The following is a 23,383-nucleotide window of genomic DNA, read 5'->3' on the forward strand; positions in this document are numbered from 1 at the left end:
GCTTGCTGTCACTAAAACAATTTTCTTCACATTGGAAACTGTCAGAAGTGACGTCAATCACGGGGCTCTGACCAATTAGAAGGCGGGGTGATTGTTTAGCTCCACGGGCTGCAGCGCCTACCATGAATCTCTATTCACTATCAAAGCGTCCTGCTGCTGCCGGCCAACCGAATGCGATTCCATGCAGCCACTTTAGAACTTAGAACAGTTTTTTTCCTTCTATATTTGAGTTTTTTTTCTATATTTTAGTTTTTTTTCTATATTTTTGTTTTTTTCTGTATTTTTCATTGCGATTAAAATATATTTGTCATCATCATTATTATTTTGCATGCTGTCAAGTTATTCTAGAATTAGGAGTAATGAGCATGGATGTTTTGGGAAACCATGTGATGTACCCTACGATTTCCAAACGGAACACGGCGCTGAGATTAGTTGACTTGGCAGGGGCGTACCACCATCACCATCATCACCACCATACCCCTCAGAGCGTGACAGGCTTCCCGGGGTTCAGCAGCCATCCACACTCAATGGCTCACTCGCACCCTGGGGAGATTACTGCGGAACCCCGCCTGGGGCCGAGTCCATTCGGGCCAGAACACATGGGGCACTCCGCGGCCCTCAAAATCAGCCCAGCCCATCATTACCCACACCACCATCACCACCACAATCATCATATGGCAGGCCACAGTGAAGTGGTCTCCAGTCAAACGGGAGCTTTTGGCCCGGTGCAGGCGGCTCCAGTCCCCTATTCCATGTCCCACACCGCCCAGGCGTTATCCGCAGCCACAGGTAGGGATTTCCTCATTCGGAGAGATCTGACAGCTCAAGCCATGCCGGTACTGACCGACCAGAGCCCCGGATCAACCTCTCATCACGGAATGTTTGTCTCAACAACAGGTAGCTATCCGGGACACTACGGCCATCACCCTGATGCTGGTAGCCATGCCCTCTTCTCCGGACTCCACCATGAGCAGTCTTCTAGCGGAGCACCAGGTGGCCAGGCCATGAATGGACAAATAAGGTTAGGAATACCTAGCGAAATGTACGTTAGGTCTGATCACTTGAGTCAAGTGGCGAGCTCCAGGGCTGATCCGTTCTCCGCCTCGACAATACATGGCTACGGCGGTCTGAACCATCTGAACATGAACCTCAGCGCCCACCACCACGGAGCCGGTGCATTCTTCCGCTACATGAGGCAGCCGATAAAGCAAGAACTAATCTGCAAGTGGCACGAACCGGAACACTCGGCGAAAAAACTCTGCTCCAAAACTTACGGCACGATGCACGAGCTGGTAACGCATGTGACGGTTGATCACGTCGGTGGCCCGGAGATGGCTAACCATATCTGCTTCTGGGAAGAGTGTCCGAGAGAAGGAAAACCATTTAAAGCCAAGTACAAACTTGTAAATCATATCAGAGTGCACACCGGAGAGAAACCATTCCCATGTCCCTTCCCCGGCTGTGGAAAAGTGTTTGCCCGCTCGGAGAACCTGAAGATCCACAAGAGGACTCACACAGGTAAGTGGCTTTATTTACATTTCAGAGGCACCGGTAAATAATGCATCCTCAAATGTTTGTAGAGGTTACGATTTGAATTTTCTGCAATCATTAATGGCTTGAATACCATTCCACACTAGAGCTAAATTCACATTTCTATTCGATGTTGCATTTAAATGAAATATTATTTTTAAAGCTATGCTGTACATTAGCCACAACATAAAATAAAGGGAAACAAATATTATTTGTAATTTCATAATGGTCAAATTCAACAAGTGATTCCTTATTTATATATATATATATTTTTTAATATATTTTAAAAAATGTTTATAAAGGTAATATTTTGATCATGGAATTTCAAATCAACAATATCTAGTGTACCCACATGTTGGCATAAAATTGAGCGTAATGTAAATATTACGCAATAGTTAGTGGGTTGTTGGTCGATTTAATTTCCGACGTGTTTGTTGTGAGTTGTTCAAGTGGTCCAGAGTTGTGCATAGATAATACTAGGCGGGTAAAGCTAGGAAAGTTCTCTCACTCAGGCGTTTGACGTGTGCACTCTCTTGTTTGTGCCAAAACATGCCGTCAGAAAAGAGACTGAGGCCTACACGGACTGTTCTGTCCGACTGTTGCTTTGCCTGCTGTGGGGACATGGAATCAACCACGTCAGAGAGAAAGAAGGTGTTGCTTACTGTTCTGAAATCTCACCTAGCAGCGGTAGTAGCTATGTAGTGGAGTGGAAATACATGGCTGTTTCTGACCTGTTGCTGGAGCCAGTATATATATATATATACCACAATATACCACAATATATATATATATATATCGCTGACATGCACAACCCGTGGATATATTTGAAAGATATATACTGTATCTTGATTTTGTCAAAGAGACTCTGTTGAGATATGTTGTTGAGCCTGGAACTGAATGGTCAACTAGAATTATAATAATAATAATACAAATTATACCTATTTTTGAGGAATCATGACTCATGGCTAAGAAAACCAAGCAACATACAGATAGTAGGTCAATGTTATAATTTCCATCTGTCTTTTTCTTCTTCTTTTCTTGTTCTTATTAAATATATGATTAATAATGAGTTAATCTATTATATATATATAATTGATTTACTTTTAATAATTTTTGCTATTATCATTCATTGTTATCATTGGCTATTAGAGGTAGAGTGGATTGTAGTAATATCAGAAGTAGTAGCAGTAGTTGTGGTGGTAATAGAAGCAGTAGTTTCAGTAAAAGTAGTAGCAGTAGTAGTAGTAGTAGTAGTAGTTATAGTACTAGCAATAGTAGAAGAGCAGTAGTAGTAGTAGTAGTAGTAGTAGTACTAGCAGTAGTAGTAGTAGTAGTTATAGTACTAGCAGTAGTAGAAGAGCAGTAGTAGTAGTAGTAGTAGAAGAAGTATTAGCGTTAGTACTAGCGGTAATAGTAGTAGTAGCAGTAGTAGCTGCATAAGTACTAGTAGTAGTAGTAGTAGCAGTTGTGGTGGCATTGGTGGTGGTAGTAGTAACAGAAGTCTTAGTAGTTGTAGTAGTAGTATCAGTTCTAGTAGTAGTACTAGTAGTAAGAGTAGTAGTAGTTGTAGTAGTAGTATCAGTTCTAGTAGTAGTAGTTCAGGTAGTAGTAGTGGTAATAATGGTAGTAGTAGTAGTAGCAGCAGTTTTAGTTCTAGAAGTAATTTTCATATTAGTAGTAGTAGTAATAGTTTTAGTAGTGGTGGTGATTGTAGTATTAGTAGTAGGGATAATGATAGTAGTCAAAGAAGTTGTAGTTGTAGTAGTAGTGTTAGTAGTAGTAGAAGTAGTAGCAGGAGAAGTAGTAGTGGTGGTGCTAGTAGTAGTAGTTGTGGTGGTAGTAGTAGTAGTAGTGGTGGTAGTTGAGGGTGGTAGTAGTTGTTGTAGTACTAGCATTAGTTGTAGTAGTATTAGTGGTGGTGGTAGTTGAGGGTGGTAGTAGTTGTTGTAGTACTAGCATTAGTTGTAGTAGTAGTAGCAGCATTAGTAGTGGTAGTAGTAATAGTGGTGGTGGTGGGGGTGGTTTTGGTGGTGGTGATGGTAGTAGTAGTGGTGGTAATTGGTGGTAGTAGTAGTAGTAGTAGTAGTAGTAGTAGTAGTAGTAGTTGTGGAGGTCGTAGTAGTGGTAGTAGTTGTGGTGGTGGTAGTAGTAGTGGTGGTGGTGGTGGTACTAGTAGTAGTAGTAGTGGTGGTAGTAGTAGTGGTGGTGGTGGTGGTAATAGTAGTAGTTGTGGTGGTAGTAGTATAAGTAGTATTGGTGGAGGTAATAGTAGTAGTAGTAGTAGTAACAGTACAAGCAGTCATAGTAGTACCAGCATTAGTAGTAGTAGTAGTAGTAGTAGTAGTAGTAGTAGTAGTAGTAGTTGTTGTAGTGGTATTAGCATTAGTACTAGCAGTAAAAGTAGTAGTAGTTATAGTACTAGCAGTGGCAATAGTAGTAGCAGCATTAGTAGTAGTAGTAGTAGTAGTAGTAGCATTAGTAGTAGTAGTAGTAGCAGCATTACTACTAGTAGTAGTAGTAGTAGTAGTGGTAGTAGTAGTAGTAGTAGTAGTAGTAGTAGTAGTGGTAGTAGTAGTAGTAGTAGTGGTGGTAGTTGAGGGTGGTAGTAGTAGTTTTAGTACTAGCATTAGTTGTAGTAGTATTAGTGGTAGTGGTAGTAGGAGTTTTAGTAGTAGTAGCAGCATTAGTAGTCGTAGTAGTAGTAGTGGTGGTGGTGGGGGTGGTTTTGATGGTGGTGATGGTAGTAGTAGTGGTGGTAGTTGGTGGTGGTAGTAGTTGTTGTAGTACTAGCATTAGTTGTAGTAGTATTAGTGGTAGTAGAAGTTTTAGTAGTGGTAGCAGCATTAGTAGTCGTAGTAGTAGTAGTGGTGGTGTTGGTGGTGGTTTTGGTGGTGGTAGTAGTAGTAGTAGTAGTAGTAGTTGTGGAGGTCGTAGTAGTGGTGGTGGTAGTAGTAGTGGTGGTAGTGGTGGTGGTGGTAGTAGTAGTAGTAGTAGTAGTAGTAGTAGTAGTAGTAGTGGTGGTGGTAGTACTAGTGGTGGTGGTGGTAATAGTAGTAGTTGTGGTGATAGTAGTAGAAGTAGTAGTGGTGGTAGTAGTAGTATTAGTAGTAATAGTACTAGCAGTCATAGTAGTACCAGCATTAGTAGCAGTAGTAGTAGTAGTAGTAGTAGAAGTGGTAGTAGTAGTAGTAGTAGTAGTAGTAGTAGTTGTTGTAGTGGTATTAGCATTAGTACTAGCAGTAAAAGTAGTAGTAGTTATAGTACTAGCAGTGGCAGTAGTAGTAGCAGCATTAGTAGTAGTAGTAGTAGTAGTTGTAGTGGTTTTAGCATTAGTACTAGCAGTAAAAGTAGTAGTAGTTATAGTACTAGCAGTGGCAGTAGTAGTAGCAGCATTAGTAGTAGTAGTAGTAGTTGTAGTGGTAGTAGCATTAGTAGTAGTAATAGTAGTAGTAGCAGCATTAGTAGTAGTAGTAGTAGTAGTGGTAGTGGTAGTAGTACTAGCAGTGGCAGTAGTAGTAGTAGTAGTAGTAGTTGTAGTGGTATTAGCATTAGAACTAGCAGTAAAAGTAGTAGTAGTTATAGTACTAGCAGTGGCAGTAGTAGTAGCAGCATTAGTAGTAGTAGTTGTAGTTGTAGTGGTAGTAGCATTAGTAGTAGTAATAGTAGTAGTAGTAGTAGTAGTGGTAGTAGTAGTAGTAGTAGTAGTGGTAGTAGTAGCAGTAGTAGTAGTTATAGTACTAGCAGTGGCAGTAGTAGTAGCAGCATTAGTAGTCGTAGTAGTAGTAGTAGTAGTAGTAGTAGTAGTTGTAGTTGTAGTGGTAGTAGCATTAGTAGTAGTAATAGTAGTAGTAGCAGCATTAGTAGCAGCAGTAGCAGCAGTAGCAGTAGTAGTGGTAGCAGCAGCAGCAGCAGTTATAGCACTAGCAGTGGCAGTAGTAGCAGCAGCATTATTAGCAGCAGCAGCAGTAGCAGCAGCAGCAGCAGCAGTTATAGTACTAGCAGTGGCAGTAGTAGTAGCAGCATTAGTAGTAGTAGTAGTAGTAGTAGTAGTAGTAGTAGTAGTTGTTGTTGTAGTGGTATTAGCATTAGTACTAGCAGTAAAAGTAGTAGTAGTTATAGTACTAGCAGTGGCAGTAGTAGTAGCAGCATTAGTAGTAGTAGTAGTATTAGCGTTAGTACTAGCAGTAGTTGTAGTAGTTGTTGTAGTAGTAATATTACTAGAAGTAGTAGTAGCAGCAGTAACAGTATCAGTAGTAGCAGTAGTATTAGCGTTAGTACTAGCAGTAATAGTAGTAAAACTAGCAGTAGTAGAAGAGCAGGAGTAGTAGCAGTAATAGTAGTAGTAGTAGTAGTTGTTGTAGTGGTAATATTTTCATATTAGTTGTAGTAGTAATAGTTTTAGTAGTAGCAGTAGTGGTGATAGTAGTAGTAGTAGGGGTAATGATAGTAGTAGAAGTTGTTGTAGTAGTAGTTTTTTAGTAGTAGTAGAAGTAGTAGCAGGAGAAGTAGCAGTAGTGGTGTTAGTAGTAGTAGTTGTGGTGGTAGTAGTAGTAGTAGTGGTAGTTGTAGTGGTAGAAGTAGTGGTGGTAGTTGGGGGTGGTACTAGTTGTTGTAGTACTAGCATTAGTTGTGGTAGTAGTGGTGGTGATGGTTGTTTCAGTAGTAGTTGTAGTACTAGCATTAGTTGTAGTAGTATTAGTGGTGGTGGTAGTATACATTTTAGTAGTAGTAGCAGCATTAGTAGTCGTAGTAGTAGTAGTAGTAGTGGTGGTGGTTTTGCTGGTGGTGATGGTAGTAGTAGTGGTGGTAATTTGTGGTGTTAGTAGTAGTGGTAGTAGTAGTGGTGGTAATTTGTGGTGTTAGTAGTAGTGGTAGTAGTAGTGGTGGTAACTTGTGGTGTTAGTAGTAGTGGTAGTAGTAGTTGTGGAGGTCATAGTAGTAGTTGTAGTAGTAGGGGTGGTGGTGGTGGTGGTGGTGGTGGTGGTAGTAGTGGTGGTGGTTGTAGTAGTGGTGGTGGTGGTTGTAGTAGTGGTGGTGGTTGTAGTAGTGGTGGTGGTGGTGGTGGTAGTAGTGGTGGTGGTGGTGGTGGTTGTAGTAGTAGGGGTGGTGGTGGTAGTAGTGGTGGTGGTTGTAGTAGTGGTGGTGGTGGTGGTGGTGGTAGTAGTGGTGGTGGTTGTAGTAGTAGGGGTGGTGGTGGTGGTGGTAGTAGTGGTGGTGGTTGTAGTAGTAGGGGTGGTGGTGGAAGTAGTAGTAGTGGTAGTGGTTGTAGTAGTAGGGGTGGTGGTGGTGGTGGTGGTGGTGGTGGTGGAAGTAGTAGTAGTGGTTGTAGTAGTAGGGGTGGTGGTGGTGGTGATAGTAGTAGGGGTGGTGGTGGTGGTGGTGGAAGTAGTAGTAGTGGTTGTAGTAGTAGGGGTGGTGGTGGTGGTGGTGGTGGTGGTGGTGGAAGTAGTAGTAGTGGTGGTGGTGGTGGTGGTGGTGGTGGAAGTAGTAGTAGTGGTGGTGGTGGTGGAAGTAGTAGTAGTGGTGGTGGTGGTGGTGATAGTAGTAGTAGTGGTTGTAGTAGTAGGGGTGGTGGTGGTAGTAGTAGTCGTTGTGGTAGTAGTAGAAGTAGTAGGGGTGGTAGTAGTAGTAGTAGTAGTAGTAGCAGAAGTATTAGCATTAGTACTAGCGGTAATAGTAGTAGTAGTAGTAGTAGTATTAACTGTACTAGTAGTAGTAGTAGTAGCAGTTGTGGTGGTATTGGTGGTGGTAGTAGTAGCAGAAGTCAGTAGTAGTAGTTGTAGTAGTAGTATCAGTTCTAGTAGTAGTAGCTGTAGTAGTAGTAGTTCTAGTAGTAGTTTCAGTTCTAGTAGTAGTAGTTCTATTAGTAGTAGTGGTAACAGTGGTAGTAGTAGTAGCAGCAGTTTTAGTTCTAGAAGTAATTTTCATATTAGTAGTAGCAGTAATAGTTTTAGTAGTAGTAGTAGCGGTGGTGATATTAGTACTAGTAGGGGTAATGACAGTAGTAGAAGTAGTTGTAGTAGTAGTAGTAGTAGTTTTAGTAGTAGTAGAAGTAGTAGCAGGATAAGTAGTAGTGGTGGTGTTAGTAGTAGTAGTTGTGGTGGTAGTAGTAGTAGTAGTAGTGGTAGTAGTGGTAGATGTAGTGGTAGAACTAGTGGTGGTAGTTGGGGGTGGTAGTAGTAGTAGTAATAGCATTAGTTGTAGTAGTATTAGTGGTAGTGGTAGTAGAAGTTTTAGTAGGAGTAGCAGCATTAGTAGTCATAGTAGTAGTGGTGGTGGTGGGGGTGGTTTTGGTGGTGGTGATGGTAGTAGTAGTGGTGGTAATTGGTGGTGGTAGTAGTAGTGGTAGTAGTAGTGGTGGTAATTGGTGGTGGTAGTAGTAGTTGTAGTACTAGCATTAGTTGTAGTAGTAGTAGTAGTAACAGCATTAGTACTAGCAGTAGTAGTAGTAGTAGCAGCATTAGTACTAGCAGTAGTAGTAGTAGTTGTAGTAGTAGTTTGAGTAGTAGTAGTTGTAGTATTGGTAAGAGTAGTAGCTATAGTTTTAGCAGTGGTATTAGTAGTAGTAGTAACAGCATTAGTACTAGCAGTAGTAGTAGTAGTTGTAGTAGTAGTTTGAGTCGTAGTAGTTGTAGTATTGGTAAGAGTAGTAGCTGTAGTTTTAGCAGTTGTATTAGTAGTAGTAGTAATAGCATTAGTACTAGCAGTAGTATTAATAGTAGTAGTAGTAGTTGTAGTATTGGTAAGAGTAGAAGCTGTAGTTTTAGCAGTTGTATTAGTAGTAGTAATAGCATTACTACTGGCAGTAGTAGTAGTAGTAGTAGTAGTAGTTGTTGTAGTAGTAGTAGTAGTAGTAGTAGTGTTGTAGTAGTAGTAGTTGTAGTTTTGGTAAGAGTAGTAGCTGTAGTTTTAGCAGTGGTAGTAGTAGTAGTAACAGCATTAGTACTAGCAGCAGTAGTAGTAGTAGTTGTTCTAGTAGTAGTTTGAGTAGTAGTAGTTGTAGTATTGGTAAGAGTAGTAGCTGTAGTTTTAGCAGTGGTATTAGTAGTAGTAGTAACAGCATTAGTACTATCAGTAGTAGTAGTAGTAGTAGCATCATTAGTACTAGCAGTAGTAGTAGTAGTTGTTGTTCTAGTAGTAGTTTGAGTAGTAGTAGTTGTAGTATTGGTAAGAGTAGTAGCTGTAGTTTTAGCAGTGGTATTAGTAGTAGTAGTAACAGCATTAGTACTAGCAGTAGTAGTAGTAGTAGTAGCATTAGTACTAGCAGTAGTAGTCGTAGTAGTTGTTGTAGTAGTAGTTTAAGTAGTAGTAGTTGTAGTATTGGTAAGAGTAATAGCTGTAGTTTTAGCAGTAGTAGTAGTAGTAGTAGTAGTAGCTGTAGTTTTAGCAGTGGTATTAGTAGTAGTAGCAGCATTAGTACTAGCAGTAGTAGTAGTAGTAGTAGTTGTTGTATTGGTAAGAGTAGTAGCTGTAGTTTTAGTAGTGGTATTAGTAGTAGTAGGAATAGGCTATAAGGGGGGCTGTAACAGTGTAATGGGTAGGGTTTAGCTGGAGCACTGACCCACTTCTCCAGTCTGTCTTATCCCCTACCTGCTTGGTAGGGTTTAGCTGGAGCACTGACCCACTTCTCCAGCCTGTCTTATCCCCTACCTGCTTGGTAGGGTTTAGCTGGAGCACTGACCCACTTCTCCAGCCTGTATTATCCCCTACCTGCTTGGTAGGGTTTAGCTGGAGCACTGACCCGCTTCTCCAGCCTGTCTAATCCCCTACCTGCTTGATATGTGTAATGGAGTTTACTGTTCTGATTTCAATGTACTACATTTCCCCTTTTCAATACTGACGTTTCGACCTAAGTAAGAAGCCTTCCTTAATTAAGGCCTTTGAAAACAATGCGTCAGAACAGCGTCTAATATGACTCTGACTACTTTATGCTGAATCCATTCATGCCTCCACATGTATTATTCATATAATTTGCTCACATTACTTAAGTAGAAATCTGTTAAATGATTTGTGCATGTGTTGATTCCCAAGGCCCCTGGTCCAGAGTATCATGTTTAAAACCTACCCGGGTCTGTGGTTATGACTGGGCTTCCCCTGGGGTGTGTTCCCGAGACGTGTTCGTGTACTACACTAATATCCCTGATTGCCTCTCAGTCCAACAGCTGAAGGTCAAATTGATATTCAACGTGCCCGTGTCATTAGAATGGAGTAATTATATATTCTCTCTTGCTATGCCTATAGCTGCCTGACTACATGGCCTTGCATTAGAGGAATCAGCATAGTAGGATTTCAAAGTAATTAGTTCAACCGTTATGTTTTTGCCAGATCATTCTGCATAGGCTACATGTCCTAAGGGCTAGATATTACAGGATAATCAAGACAAATGTTGTTTTATTTTCATTTAATTTCCTCCCTTAGGTGCATAGTTGAAATGGCCAATGTTGAACTATGAGGCTATATTTCAATTAGGGCCATAACTACTTGTTTAGCTTTAACAGAGTTTGTTTAATAGGGAAATAGAAGTTCCATTAGCTTTAACAGAGTTTGTTTAAAAGGGAAATAGAAGTTCCATTAGCTTTAACAGAGTTTGTTTAATAGGGAAATAGAAGTTCCATTAGCTTTAACAGAGTTTGTTTAAAAGGGAAATAGAAGTTCCATTAGCTTTAACAGAGTTTGTTTAATAGGAAATAGAAGTTCCATTAGCTTTAACAGAGTTTGTTTAATAGGGAAATAGAAGTTCCATTAGCTTTAACAGAGTTTGTTTAAAAGGGAAATAGAAGTTCCATTAGCTTTAACAGAGTTTGTTTAATAGGGAAATAGAAGTTCCATTAGCTTTAACAGAGTTTGTTTAATAGGGAAATAGAAGTTCCATTAGCTTTAACAGAGTTTGTTTAATAGGGAAATAGAAGTTCCATTAGCTTTAACAGAGTTTGTTTAAAAGGGAAATAGAAGTTCCATTAGCTTTAACAGAGTTTGTTTAATAGGGAAATAGAAGTTCCATTAGCTTTAACAGAGTTTGTTTAATAGGGAAATAGAAGTTCAACCAATTCAAATCCTGTAGATGATCAGCAATAAAAACATGTTTCAATGGAACTAACAGTATGCTGTCCTAAAGGAACTCAGCTGGTTCATTGGGCTGTCCTAAAGGAACTCAGCTGGTTCATTGGGCTGTCCTAAAGGAACTCAGCTGGTTCATTGGGCTGTCCTAAAGGAACTCAGCTCTTCATTGGGCTGTCCTAAAGGAACTCAGCTGGTTCATTGGGCTGTCCTAAAGGAACTCAGCTGGTTCATTGGGCTGTCCTAAAGGAACTCAGCTGGTTCATTGGGCTGTCCTAAAGGAACTCAGCTGGTTCATTGGGCTGTCCTAAAGGAACTCAGCTGGTTCATTGGGCTGTCCTAAAGGAACTCAGCTGGTTCATTGGGCTGTCCTAAAGGAACTCAGCTGGTTCATTGGGCTGTCCTAAAGGAACTCAGCTGGTTCATTGGGCTGTCCTAAAGGAACTCAGCTGGTTCATTGGGCTGTCCTAAAGGAACTCAGCTGGTTCATTGGGCTGTCCTAAAGGAACTCAGCTGGTTCATTGGGCTGTCCTAAAGGAACTCAGCTGGTTCATTGGGCTGTCCTAAAGGAACTCAGCTGGTTCATTGGGCTGTCCTAAAGGAACTCAGCTGGTTCATTGGGCTGTCCTAAAGGAACTCAGCTGGTTCATTGGGCTGTCCTAAAGGAACTCAGCTGGTTCATTGGGCTGTCCTAAAGGAACTCAGCTGGTTCATTGGGCTGTCCTAAAGGAACTCAGCTGGTTCATTGGGCTGTCCTAAAGGAACTCAGCTGGTTCATTGGGCTGTCCTAAAGGAACTCAGCTGGTTCATTGGGCTGTCCTAAAGGAACTCAGCTGGTTCATTGGGCTGTCCTAAAGGAACTCAGCTGGTTCATTGGGCTGTCCTAAAGGAACTCAGCTGGTTCATTGGGCTGTCCTAAAGGAACTCAGCTGGTTCATTGGGCTGTCCTAAAGGAACTCAGCTGGTTCATTGGGCTGTCCTAAAGGAACTCAGCTGGTTCATTGGGCTGTCCTAAAGGAACTCAGCTGGTTCATTGGGCTGTCCTAAAGGAACTCAGCTGGTTCATTGGGCTGTCCTAAAGGAACTCAGCTGGTTCATTGGGCTGTCCTAAAGGAACTCAGCTGGTTCATTGGGCTGTCCCTAAAGGAACTCAGCTGGTTCATTGGGCTGTCCTAAAGGAACTCAGCTGGTTCATTGGGCTGTCCTAAAGGAACTCAGCTGGTTCATTGGGCTGTCCTAAAGGAACTCAGCTGGTTCATTGGGCTGTCCTAAAGGAACTCAGCTGGTTCATTGGGCTGTCCTAAAGGAACTCAGCTCTTCATTGGGCTGTCCTAAAGGAACTCAGCTCTTCATTGGGCTGTCCTAAAGGAACTCAGCTCTTCATTGGGCTGTCCTAAAGGAACTCAGCTCTTCATTGGGCTGTCCTAAAGGAACTCAGCTGGTTCATTGGGCTGTCCTAAAGGAACTCAGCTCTTCATTGGGCTGTCCTAAAGGAACTCAGCTCTTCATTGGGCTGTCCTAAAGGAACTCAGCTCTTCATTGGGCTGTCCTAAAGGAACTCAGCTGGTTCATTGGGCTGTCCTAAAGGATCTCAGCTGGTTCATTGGGCTGTCCTAAAGGAACTCAGCTCTTCATTGGGCTGTCCTAAAGGAACTCAGCTGGTTCATTGGGCTGTCCTAAAGGAACTCAGCTGGTTCATTGGGCTGTCCTAAAGGAACTCAGCTGGTTCATTGGGCTGTCCTAAAGGAACTCAGCTGGTTCATTGGGCTGTCCTAAAGGAACTCAGCTCTTCATTGGGCTGTCCTAAATGAACTCAGCTGGTTCATTGGGCTGTCCTAAAGGAACTCAGCTGGTTCATTGGGCTGTCCTAAAGGAACTCAGCTGGTTCATTGGGCTGTGCTAAAGGAACTCAGCTCTTCATTGGGCTGTCCTAAAGGAACTCAGCTCTTCATTGGGCTGTCCTAAAGGAACTCAGCTGGTTCATTGGGCTGTGCTAAAGGAACTCAGCTCTTCATTGGGCTGTCCTGAAGGAACTCAGCTCTTCATTGGGTCAAGTACAATAGCCAATACACTAAAGGCCAATATGGTTTTATTTGACATAACTCATGTCACATGTGGCCATGCATCACCAACCCCAAAATAAAGCAGCTGTTTTGATTTATGCTTTTGGGTTTTCTGAAGCCTAACTTTTGTTCACTTATTTCAGGTGAGAAACCCTTCAAATGTGAGTTTGACGGCTGCGACCGACGTTTCGCCAACAGCAGTGACCGGAAGAAGCACTCCCACGTGCACACCAGCGATAAGCCGTACAACTGCAAAGTGAGAGGCTGTGACAAATCCTACACACACCCCAGCTCGCTCAGAAAACACATGAAAGTGCACTGCAAGTCTCCACCACCAAGTTCTGGCTACGAGTCTTCAACTCCGTCATTAGTGTCCCCATCATCGGACTTAGGCCGAGAGCCAGGGGCCTCATCGCTCTCAGAACCAGCACCCTCGTCTCAGCCCGCCAATTTAAGTGAGTGGTACGTCTGTCATAGTTCTGGTGCGAGCGGAACTCAGACACCTCCCAGCGGCTCCTCCAGCCCTGATCCCGGGGATGAGACGCACTACAGACACCCGGAGCCAAGGGACGCTTTCTAACCAAAACTGGCCCAGAAAATCATTCTAAAAGTTATTGAAGATATTTTCCAATATACCCGCGGACATACAAAATTAACACATCGAAAAGGTCTGTTTTCTAAGGCCCAAATCGTTCAATGTAATGTCTGGCATATCGGACAAATTAGACACTGCCAAATGTATCTTGTGATAGCTCTCTTCTATCCCAATGTGTTTGGAAAAACATGTATTATTCTCGCACTCGGTTATTGTACGCACGTATTTTGCTGTATTACTTTGTAAATCGAGTTTTGACTTCAATATCTTTTTAATTTATTTTTTGAATCTGACATGAGCAATTTTTGTATTATCGAACCAAAGTGGTTCAATATATTAAAAAAATGTATATTTGTAAATTGATACGTTTCGATGTGTATGTAGGTGGTAACAGTCATTTTGTAAACTTTGGTATTTCAGCTATTTTTTTTTTTATTGTTTACTACACTTATTTGTATAAATTAAATAATTGAAACGTTTGGAGTTTCACGCAAGAAAATTTGTCTCCATTTGTGATGGTCTACTCTATTGTGATTGACTCGTTTTCATATAGTCTATTTGATATTATTACATTCAATTCATAAATGTTTCGTCAACGTGGGCATTTTGTGATTTTGTAATTCTTGTCAATATTTGTTTAGTAATGCATTTTTATTCAAATGTGATCCTATCGAGAAAATACACTCGAAATGTGTACCAAACTGCCTTGTAATTTGTCAGTATTTTGAATAAATCGTGTATGATAAAAAAAATGTAATTTTCCTTTTCTGGGCCTTGACTTTTTAATATTGATAGAGACGTAAAATCAACGAATTTATTCGAATGTACATACTATCAGGGTACTGTTAACCAATACATGACAGGGCGCTCTAAAACGCCTGGAATCTCACATGCTGGACTCATGTATAACAAGACGGCAGAGACGAATAACGCCAGTCTTTTTTAATGGAGCCGTGAGACCAAACAGGTTTTTATCACTATATTCAACCAGCGAGCCTTTCTGACATTCTGTGGCTTATTTAATCCCAGGTACCATCTATAACAGAACCCGGCGTAAGGGTTGAAAACATGTTGGACCCATATTGGACGACAGACACTTTTAGATTTTTGTTTCGTTTGAACAATGTTAATGTTTTATGTTTTGCTGTAATGTTCTACTGCTTTAGGCTCTTGCCAACGTGCAGCCGTAAAAACCATAAAGACACTTTGAAAATAAGCCATTGTCCTCGGGGTTGTATTTAGCATTTAGTTTACTCTAAACTTACATCATCCCCGAACACTGGAAAATCACAAAACAATTCTTTAAAAGAAAATCCACATTTTATTTTGTGAAAATATTCTTCACTGGTCATGTCCATGTCTTATTTGTGTGGGATCTATTTTTCTCTTAGATAAAGTGTGGTTTTCTGCAGGGGAGATGCGGGAAGGGTTTGATGAAAGGCTCGTATATTCTCATCCAGACTTCAAAGATATTTTAACACAAAGAGCCATTTCTTCATGACGGTGAGTCCTCACGGTGAATTAAGATTTCTATAGCAATAGCCGAGTCAAACTCGAATAATATGGGGCCATGTCCGAGGACTTCAGCGCCTCTTCAAAAGAATGTAATATTTGCTGCCCATGGGGTAGGAAACGGTCATCTATGTTCTTTCTATTCAATATAAAGAGAAAATGTTCTTTTGCTATATTTTTACAACTATCAAAAGAGAAGCCGATAGAATTACGCACGTATTCTCAGAATAATAGACTTGCATTGCAAAGCTGCTTGGATGCGTCCTGTGAACTTACTGTGGGTTCTGTGAACTGAAGACTGCGTTTACTGGGTTCTGCTTTCTTTAAGAAGAGCAGCGTATAAGCTACATGTTTGGTGTTGAGGGGAATGGGCACGACCACGTAAACAGTGTTTTTTAGAGATCTCCAAATAGGTGAAGTTTCCTATGTGACTGAGCTAATTGTAGTGCACGCGGGCGTTTAGGCTAGCTAACATGTAATAGCATTATGCTTCTAATAACATGAACATTCCTCTTATTAAAAACATATACAACAATAGCCTATCAACGGGTTTTTGTCTTCATTTATTCCATAATTTCGAACATACACCAAGCACTGTTATGCACTAATTAAGACATGCACATAAATTATTTTACGAGGATCTGAGGCATATTTTGTCGTAAAGAGGCAGAGAGTCTGCAGAACCCGCTGCAGAACATAAGCCATTCTGAGGCACGAACAAGGCGGGAGTCCCCAATGCCTGATACGTTTAGATGTTTATTCATTTGGTGCTTGTATTTACTCTGTCCAAGTGCCCCACATAAAATAATGAATAATTAACACTACAACAAATAACCAAACGGTGGATTCCTCTTCTTAACATCAGCTCTTGTGCCTGAATTGGTTAAAATATAGTTCAGTCTCAATTGAAGCCAAGAGTCTTTGAAGCAGGACATAATATCTGAGTGATTCTACCATTTTTCCAAAGACGCAGATAACACGGAAAGACTTCTTTGTCCCGGATGTGTTCGACCAATCTTTGTTGCACCGTCCAAATCTTATAATTCCATCCGTCAAAGATGAAACAAGGACTGACAACGGAATGGTATAACAAAAGTATAATTTTTTAAATTGAACTCTACAAGTCAGTTAAGAACAGTTACAATGACATTGTTCAGGAGAAGAACGTTAGATGTTTACATAGTCGGCACGGGGACTCAATACGGCAACCTTCCGGTTACTGACTTAACCCTCTGACCACTAGGCTACGTGTCTCTGTAAAAAAAAAAAAAAAACACCCACAAATCCAGTTGTTTCAATGAATTATTATAAAGTAACTGGTTCCACAGCCTTTTTTTGTGTGTACTGAACTTTTCTGTCCAAGTGTTACCTGAGCAAAAACACAATTTGGTCTCCCAAATTTAGCTCCAACTTCACAAAACGTTGGCAAAACTAAAGATGTAACACTTTGCGTTTGTTCAACTTGTGTCATATGTTCAATCAACAATAAATTATTATTTGGGAAATTTTAACAAAAAAAAAGTCTATGCAGCTTCTAACACAACCTGCTAACAACATACAATGTTTCCAACTTATATATTTGACGACATTGTCAGTAATTATTTATTATTACCCAACATGAATTCACCTGGGATTTGACATCACAACCTCTTGGTTCACTGCATTCCGATGTGCCAGCTACACCACTATGTCTGCATCAATTGTAAATTAACCTGACTATTCTCTCATCTTTGATTTGATGGACTTATTTAATTAATCAAAATAACTTTCATCAGTATAGTTGTCTAATGTCGGGGCGTATGACTCTGTTGTAGCGTTACTCCTTAAACACTATGATATATCAAATATTTGTTCTTGAGTGTACTTTAAACAGAGCTGAGATTTTACTTTGAAGTGCAAAGTGTATCAAAACAAGTGTAGTGATTCATTGACAGCGCCACGGTGACAAAGCAGGAACTTCAGAATGCTGTGCACCAACAGGTTGTGAGTTCTAATCCCAGGTAAAGTTATGTTGAAAATCATTTCCGGAACAAATAAACAAGCACAGCATGATCATAGGTGTAAGATAAATGCAGGGCAGATACTCAAATAATAATTTAGAATTGAATGAACATATGAGAAAAAGTTGAGCAAACACATCTTAAAATGACTGTGCCTTTTGAATTCATGTAACACTTTGAATAAAAACTGAGTAGACAAAAAAATCCTGTGAAACCAGGTAATATTTAGTTGAAAAAACAACTTAATTCATGCATCATATCCTACAAGTCTGTTATTATACTAGACGAGGGAAGCCCAGAGCACGTATTTAACTCATACATATCTGTCTTTACATTAGACGAGGGAAGCCCAGAGCACGTATTTAACTCATACATATCTGTCATTACATTAGACGAGGGAAGCCCAGAGCACGTATTTAACTCATACATATCTGTCTTTACATTAGACGAGGGAAGCCCAGAGCACGTATTTAACTCATACATATCTGTCTTTACATTAGACGAGGGAAGCCCAGAGCACGTATTTAACTCATACATATCTGTCTTTACATTAGACGAGGGAAGCCCAGAGCACGTATTTAACTCATACATATCTGTCTTTACATTAGACGAGGAAGCCCAGAGCACGTATTTAACTCATACATATCTGTCTTTACATTAGACGAGGGAAGCCCAGAGCACGTATTTAACTCATACATATCTGTCTTTACATTAGACGAGGGAAGCCCAGAGCACGTATTTAACTCATACATATCTGTCTTTACATTAGACGAGGGAAGCCCAGAGCACGTATTTAACTCATACATATCTGTCATTACATTAGACGAGGGAAGCCCAGAGCACGTATTTAACTCATACATATCTGTCTTTACATTAGACGAGGGAAGCCCAGAGCACGTATTTAACTCATACATATCTGTCTTTACATTAGACGAGGGAAGCCCAGAGCACGTATTTAACTCATACATATCTGTCTTTACATTAGACGAGGGAAGCCCAGAGCATGAGCAACAGTTACAATACAAGCATATGTTACATTGATCTGCCATAACTCTGGACTTGTAAAATCTATTATACTGTATCTATAGTCTATAGTAGCTGACATATACTGGAAGTTTATGTCAGACCCGTTATAGCTTGGTGAGGATATCACAGTTTACAGTCACCCCTTTATAGCTCTGTGAGGATATCACAGTTTACAGTAACCACTTTGTAGCTTGGTGAGGATATCACAGTTTACAGTCACCACTTTGTAGCTTGGTGAGGATATCACAGTTTACAGTCACCACTTTATAGCTTGGTGAGGGTTTCACAGTTTACAGTCACCCCTTTATAGCTCTGTGAGGATATCACAGTTTACAGTCACCCCTTTAGAGCTCTGTGAGGATATCACAGTTTACAGTCACCCCTTTATAGCTTGGTGAGGATATCACAGTTTACAGTCACCCCTTTATAGCTTGGTGAGGATATCACAGTTTACAGTCACCCCTTTATAGCTCTGTGAGGATATCACAGTTTACAGTCACCCCTTTAGAGCTTGGTGAGGATATCACAGTTTACAGTCACCACTTTGTAGCTTGGTGAGGATATCACAGTTTACAGTCACCCCTTTATAGCTTGGTGAGGATATCACAGTTTACAGTCACCCCTTTATATCTTAGTGAAGATATCACAGTTTACAGTCACCCCTTTATAGCTTGGTGAGGATATCACAGTTTACAGTCACCCCTTTATAGCTTGGTGAGGATATCACAGTTTACAGTCACCCCTTTATAGCTCTGTGAGGATATCACAGTTTACAGTCACCACTTTGTAGCTTGGTGAGGATATCACAGTTTACAGTCACCCCTTTATAGCTTGGTGAGGATATCACAGTTTACAGTCACCCCTTTATATCTTAGTGAGGATATCACAGTTTACAGTCACCCCTTTATAGCTTGGTGAGGATATCACAGTTTACAGTCACCCCTTTAGAGCTTGGTGAGGATATCACAGTTTACAGTCACCCCTTTAGAGCTTGGTGAGGATATCACAGTTTACAGTCACCCCTTTATCGCTTGGTGAGGATATCACAGTTTACAGTCACCGCTTTGTAGCTTGGTGAGGATATCACAGTTTACAGTCACCCCTTTATAGCTTGGTGAGGGTTTCACAGTTTACAGTCACCCCTTTATAGCTTGGTGAGGATATCACAGTTTACATTCACCCCTTTATAGCTTGGTGAGGATATCACAGTTTACAGTCACCCCTTTAGAGCTTGGTGAGGATATCACAGTTTACAGTCACCCCTTTATAGCTTGGTGAGGATATCACAGTTTACAGTCACCCCTTTATAGCTCTGTGAGGATATCACAGTTTACAGTCACCCCTTTATAGCTTGGTGAGGATATCACAGTTTACAGTCACCCCTTTATAGCTTGGTGAGGGAATCACAGTTTACAGTCACCCCTTTATAGCTCTGTGAGGATATCACAGTTTACAGTCACCCCTTTATATCTTAGTGAGGATATCACAGTTTACAGTCACCCCTTTATAGCTCTGTGAGGATATCACAGTTTACAGTCACCCCTTTATAGCTTAGTGAGGATATCACAGTTTACAGTCACCCCTTTATAGCTTGGTGAGGATATCACAGTTTACAGTCACCCCTTTATAGCTTAGTGAGGATATCACAGTTTATTGTCACCCCTTTATAGCTTGGTGAGGGAATCACAGTAGTTGAGTCACCATAAAGTTGACTTCCTAAATTGCACTCTATTGCCTACAAAGTCCACTACTTTGACCAGAGCTCAATGTTCCCTGTTAGAAATGTGTTCACTCTAGAGGGGAAGGCTGGATGGACAGTGTGAATGAGAAGGCTGGTTGGACAGCGTGATGGGAAAGACTGGTTGGACAGTGTGATGGAGAAGGCTGGTTGGACAGAGTGATGGGGAGGGCTGGTTGGACAGCGTGATTTGGAAGACTGGTTGGACAGCGTGATGGAGAAGGCTGGTTGGACAGAGTGATGGGGAAGGCTGGTTGGACAGCGTGATTTGGAAGACTGGTTGGACAGAGTGATGGGGAAGGCTGGTTAGACAGCGTGAATGAGAAGGCTGGTTGGACAGCGTGATGGGGAAGGCTGGTTAGACAGCGTGAATGAGAAGGCTGGTTGGACAGAGGTATAGGGAAGACTGGTTGGACAGCGTGAATGAGAAGACTGGTTGGACAGCGTGAATGAGAAGGCTGGTTGGACAGAGGTATAGGGAAGACTGGTTGGACAGCGTGAATGAGAAGACTGGTTGGACAGAGGTATAGGGAAGACTGGTTGGACAGCGTGAATGAGAAGACTGGTTGGACAGCGTGAATGAGAAGGCTGGTTGGACAGCGTGAATGAGAAGGCTGGTTGGACAGCGTGATGGGGAAGGCTGGTTAGACAGCCTGAATGAGAAGGCTGGTTGGACAGCGTGAATGAGAAGGCTGGTTGGACAGAGTGATGGGGAAGGCTGGTTGGACAGCGTGAATGAGAAGGCTGGTTGGACAGCGTGAATGAGGAAGACTGGTTGGACAGCGTGAATGAGAAGGCTGGTTGGACAGAGTGATGGGGAAGGCTGGTTGGACAGCGTGAATGAGAAGGCTGGTTGGACAGCGTGAATGAGGAAGACTGGTTGGACAGCGTGAATGAGGAAGACTGGTTGGACAGCGTGAATGAGGAAAACTGGTTGGACAGCGTGAATGAGAAGGCTGGTTGGACAGCGTGAATGAGGAAGACTGGTTGGACAGCGTGAATGAGAAGGCTGGTTGGACAGTGTGAATGAGAAGGCTGGTTGGACAGCGTGAATGAGAAGGCTGGTTGGACAGCGTGAATGAGGAAGGCTGGTTGGACAGCGTGAATGAGAAGGCTGGTTGGACAGCGTGAATGAGAAGGCTGGTTGGACAGCGTGAATGAGAAGGCTGGTTGGACAGCGTGAATGAGAAGTGTGACCATCATGTGACCATCACATAGTGTGACCATCATACTTGTATTTTTAGTAAATAATAGAAATAGTAGTAACAATAATTAATTCAATAAATTGTATTAGAATATTAATTATAATATTAAAGACCGTCCAAAATATAGAACAAAGAGAACAATCAAAGCTATATGCAGGTGTTGTCAGATCTGGAGAACATGAGAACAGAATTATCAGAGGTCCTTGAAAGCTTTTCTGAACAGCACAGTCTTTAGCAGTGTAGAGGGCAGAGACTCTGCAGCCCTAATAGTGTCTGGAAGTGAGTTCCACAGACGCTGAGCTGCACAACTGAAAACACTGTCACCTACAGTTTTTAGTCTGCTGTGGGGCCTGCTGAAGGGAGGAGCAAAGGGTGCGTGTGATGCAGACTCTCCTTTTTCGTGTGTGACAAAGCATTAGGGTTAGGATCCATCCCATGTTTGCTTCCTATCACCAAGCTAATCCCCACTACTAGTAGAGATGTTTAATTAATGAGCGTGCTCTGATCATCCACTGACGACACTGTTATGTCAGCTTTAAGAACGGAGACTCTGGAACTACTGGCCTAGATGTGGTGTGTGTGTGTGTTTACATGTTAGAGCTGCGGCTGGCTGAGCTTCCTGTGTTTACCACCTGTATGTCTGATTATACGGCAGTCTTGAAAATAAACATCAGCCGTATCTACATGTCCTCCAACGTTAGAACACGTATAACCCTCTGTATCTTCCTGACCAAAGGGAACCTAAAGCTGAAACATTGGCATGTAATACAGGCTCTGATCCTATGAGTTTACCAGATATACCTAACCTGCGTTCATGAATGCATGAAGGTAACGTTCTATTAGAATCTCACACGGGTGTGTTATTTGCTCTGAATGTTTCTATATGTTGCATGTTAGTCTGTCTAGATATGTAGCCTAAGTTTGACCTGTAACGTGGTAGTATAAATTCAGTGTCTAAGATATCAGATAACACCAGACTGAAGACACAAGCCAAATTCAATGTCAAAAAGGTAATTGTCGTTAAAATATATAAGCATTACATTAATTACAGATTAACTAAAAGATGTATATATTATTTTGCAAATATGCTACAAAAAAGGAAATTAATCCATTTAATTTATTGTCATTGGCCCTCTCAGCATCATACCAAAGTGTCCTAAAACCGTGTGTGAGTGTGAAATATAATTTCTTTGCAAAATCATGGAAGCGGTAATCCGATTTCCGGAAACTGTCCAGTATTATTGAACAAAGCTATTTTAATGGGGGGATTAGCGCGCGGGCCGTTCTGGAAGCCATTCAACGTTCCATTTCATGTCATAATGACCAGACATGGAGTGGCCCGGCCGGAACTCATAGTCTAAACCAAAAGACAGGTGCAAAATACCAAACAAGTCAATATATAAATGAGAAAAAGGACACTTCACCACACCACAAAGGGAAAAAGTGGATGTAGGATACAATTATCTCCAGTTAAATAATTACTTTGGCTTCCCAGAGTAAAACATAATAATGGATAATGGACTATAATTTTTTTCTATCACGAAAAGTCATGTTTTAAGATGAAAAACAAGCAAACAGATTAGATTAGTTGTTAGTATATCCAAGTCTACTGCATCAAACTAATGCTTTGTCCAAATATGAATAGGTCCTAGTGTTTTAATAATCATATTTATCGAGGTAGGGTTCAATTCAGATTACACCCTCGGGATATGTTATTTCATTTTAAAAACAAACGTGACCCAACAATATAGGCATTCGACATAGTCGACTCATGGACAAAAATTAACAACAAGTTGTGAATTTGTGATAGTCGAGTAAGTCAAAGCCAAGGATGAGTTATGACGCGAGTCGGCAGAATGTGCCCCCAAGTGTTCGGATTACCACCGTCCCCCAGTTTCAGGCGCGAATTTATTTTACTTTCATGGATGAGCGGACTCCCTCCAATGCGAATCAGACCCCATAGTTAGTACGTCTGAGCATGGAGCTCTAACTACCTTCGCATAATGTGGTAGAATGTGCAACACTTCTTCGCACCTGCACATTGAATAGGAACTCCCTTTCAGAGAGAGATACGCTTGTTGGCCTTGAGACTCTATGACGCTGGATGAATGAAACAGGCGACCCGTGCTTATTCCGCCTGCCTTTGATCCCACACTACCCTCTCTAATTTGCTGCTATAGTTTTCTACAAGGACAGCCTATTTAGTATTTGAACCTTCATTTAGACTAAATAGAGAATACACAACATGACATTAAAGGGGACGGGTCTTTATGATGATGTGTACAGTGCTTTATGAAAACTTATTTCAGCAGTTGAACCATCTTCATACAATCATCATCTTCTTCTCTCTTCAGCCTGTATGCTCTCCCAGTTGATTGCTACTAACGTCTAAGGTAAAATGTTGGTTCATTAACTCTGCAAAGTTGTTTGTGTTTACGCCTGTGCGTGTGCGTGTGTGTGTAGAGTGGCAGGTTCTACCCCTCATTGTACACGTGACTATAGTCAATTCTAGATGTCCATGTATTGTTCTGTGTTATGATGTAATCAGCGACTTCATTGTTGATGCCAGCTCCTGTCAAACATGGTCTCTGTCTCGGGATTGGTCTGATTTAACCTTGCATTCATCTGAGAGGGCCTTTGGGAGAACTATCAACCAA

General features: G+C 41.4%; 1 protein-coding gene across 1 annotated transcript; it reads left to right on the forward strand.

Moving 5' to 3' along the window:
* The first annotated feature begins 205 nt into the window (after positions 1–205).
* On the forward strand, positions 206–13,969 carry LOC115123100 (zinc finger protein ZIC 4-like). Its single transcript, XM_029652402.2, has 2 exons — positions 206–1,518; positions 12,794–13,969. The coding sequence occupies exons 1-2, from the start codon at positions 360–362 to the stop codon at positions 13,228–13,230; spliced, it is 1,596 nt and encodes a 531-aa protein (XP_029508262.1). The 5' UTR covers positions 206–359; the 3' UTR covers positions 13,231–13,969.
* Positions 13,970–23,383: the final 9,414 nt, after the last annotated feature.

Source organism: Oncorhynchus nerka, linkage group LG22, assembly GCF_034236695.1.
Source record: "Oncorhynchus nerka isolate Pitt River linkage group LG22, Oner_Uvic_2.0, whole genome shotgun sequence".
NCBI lineage: Eukaryota > Metazoa > Chordata > Actinopteri > Salmoniformes > Salmonidae > Oncorhynchus > Oncorhynchus nerka.

Bases quoted from the DNA above. Each gene is read 5' to 3' on its own strand.
- LOC115123100 (XM_029652402.2), top strand. From the start codon at position 360: ATGAGCATGGATGTTTTGGGAAACCATGTGATGTACCCTACGATTTCC. The intron at 1,519-12,793 runs GTAAGTGGCTTT...CACTTATTTCAG, and splicing joins CCACAAGAGGACTCACACAG to GTGAGAAACCCTTCAAATGT.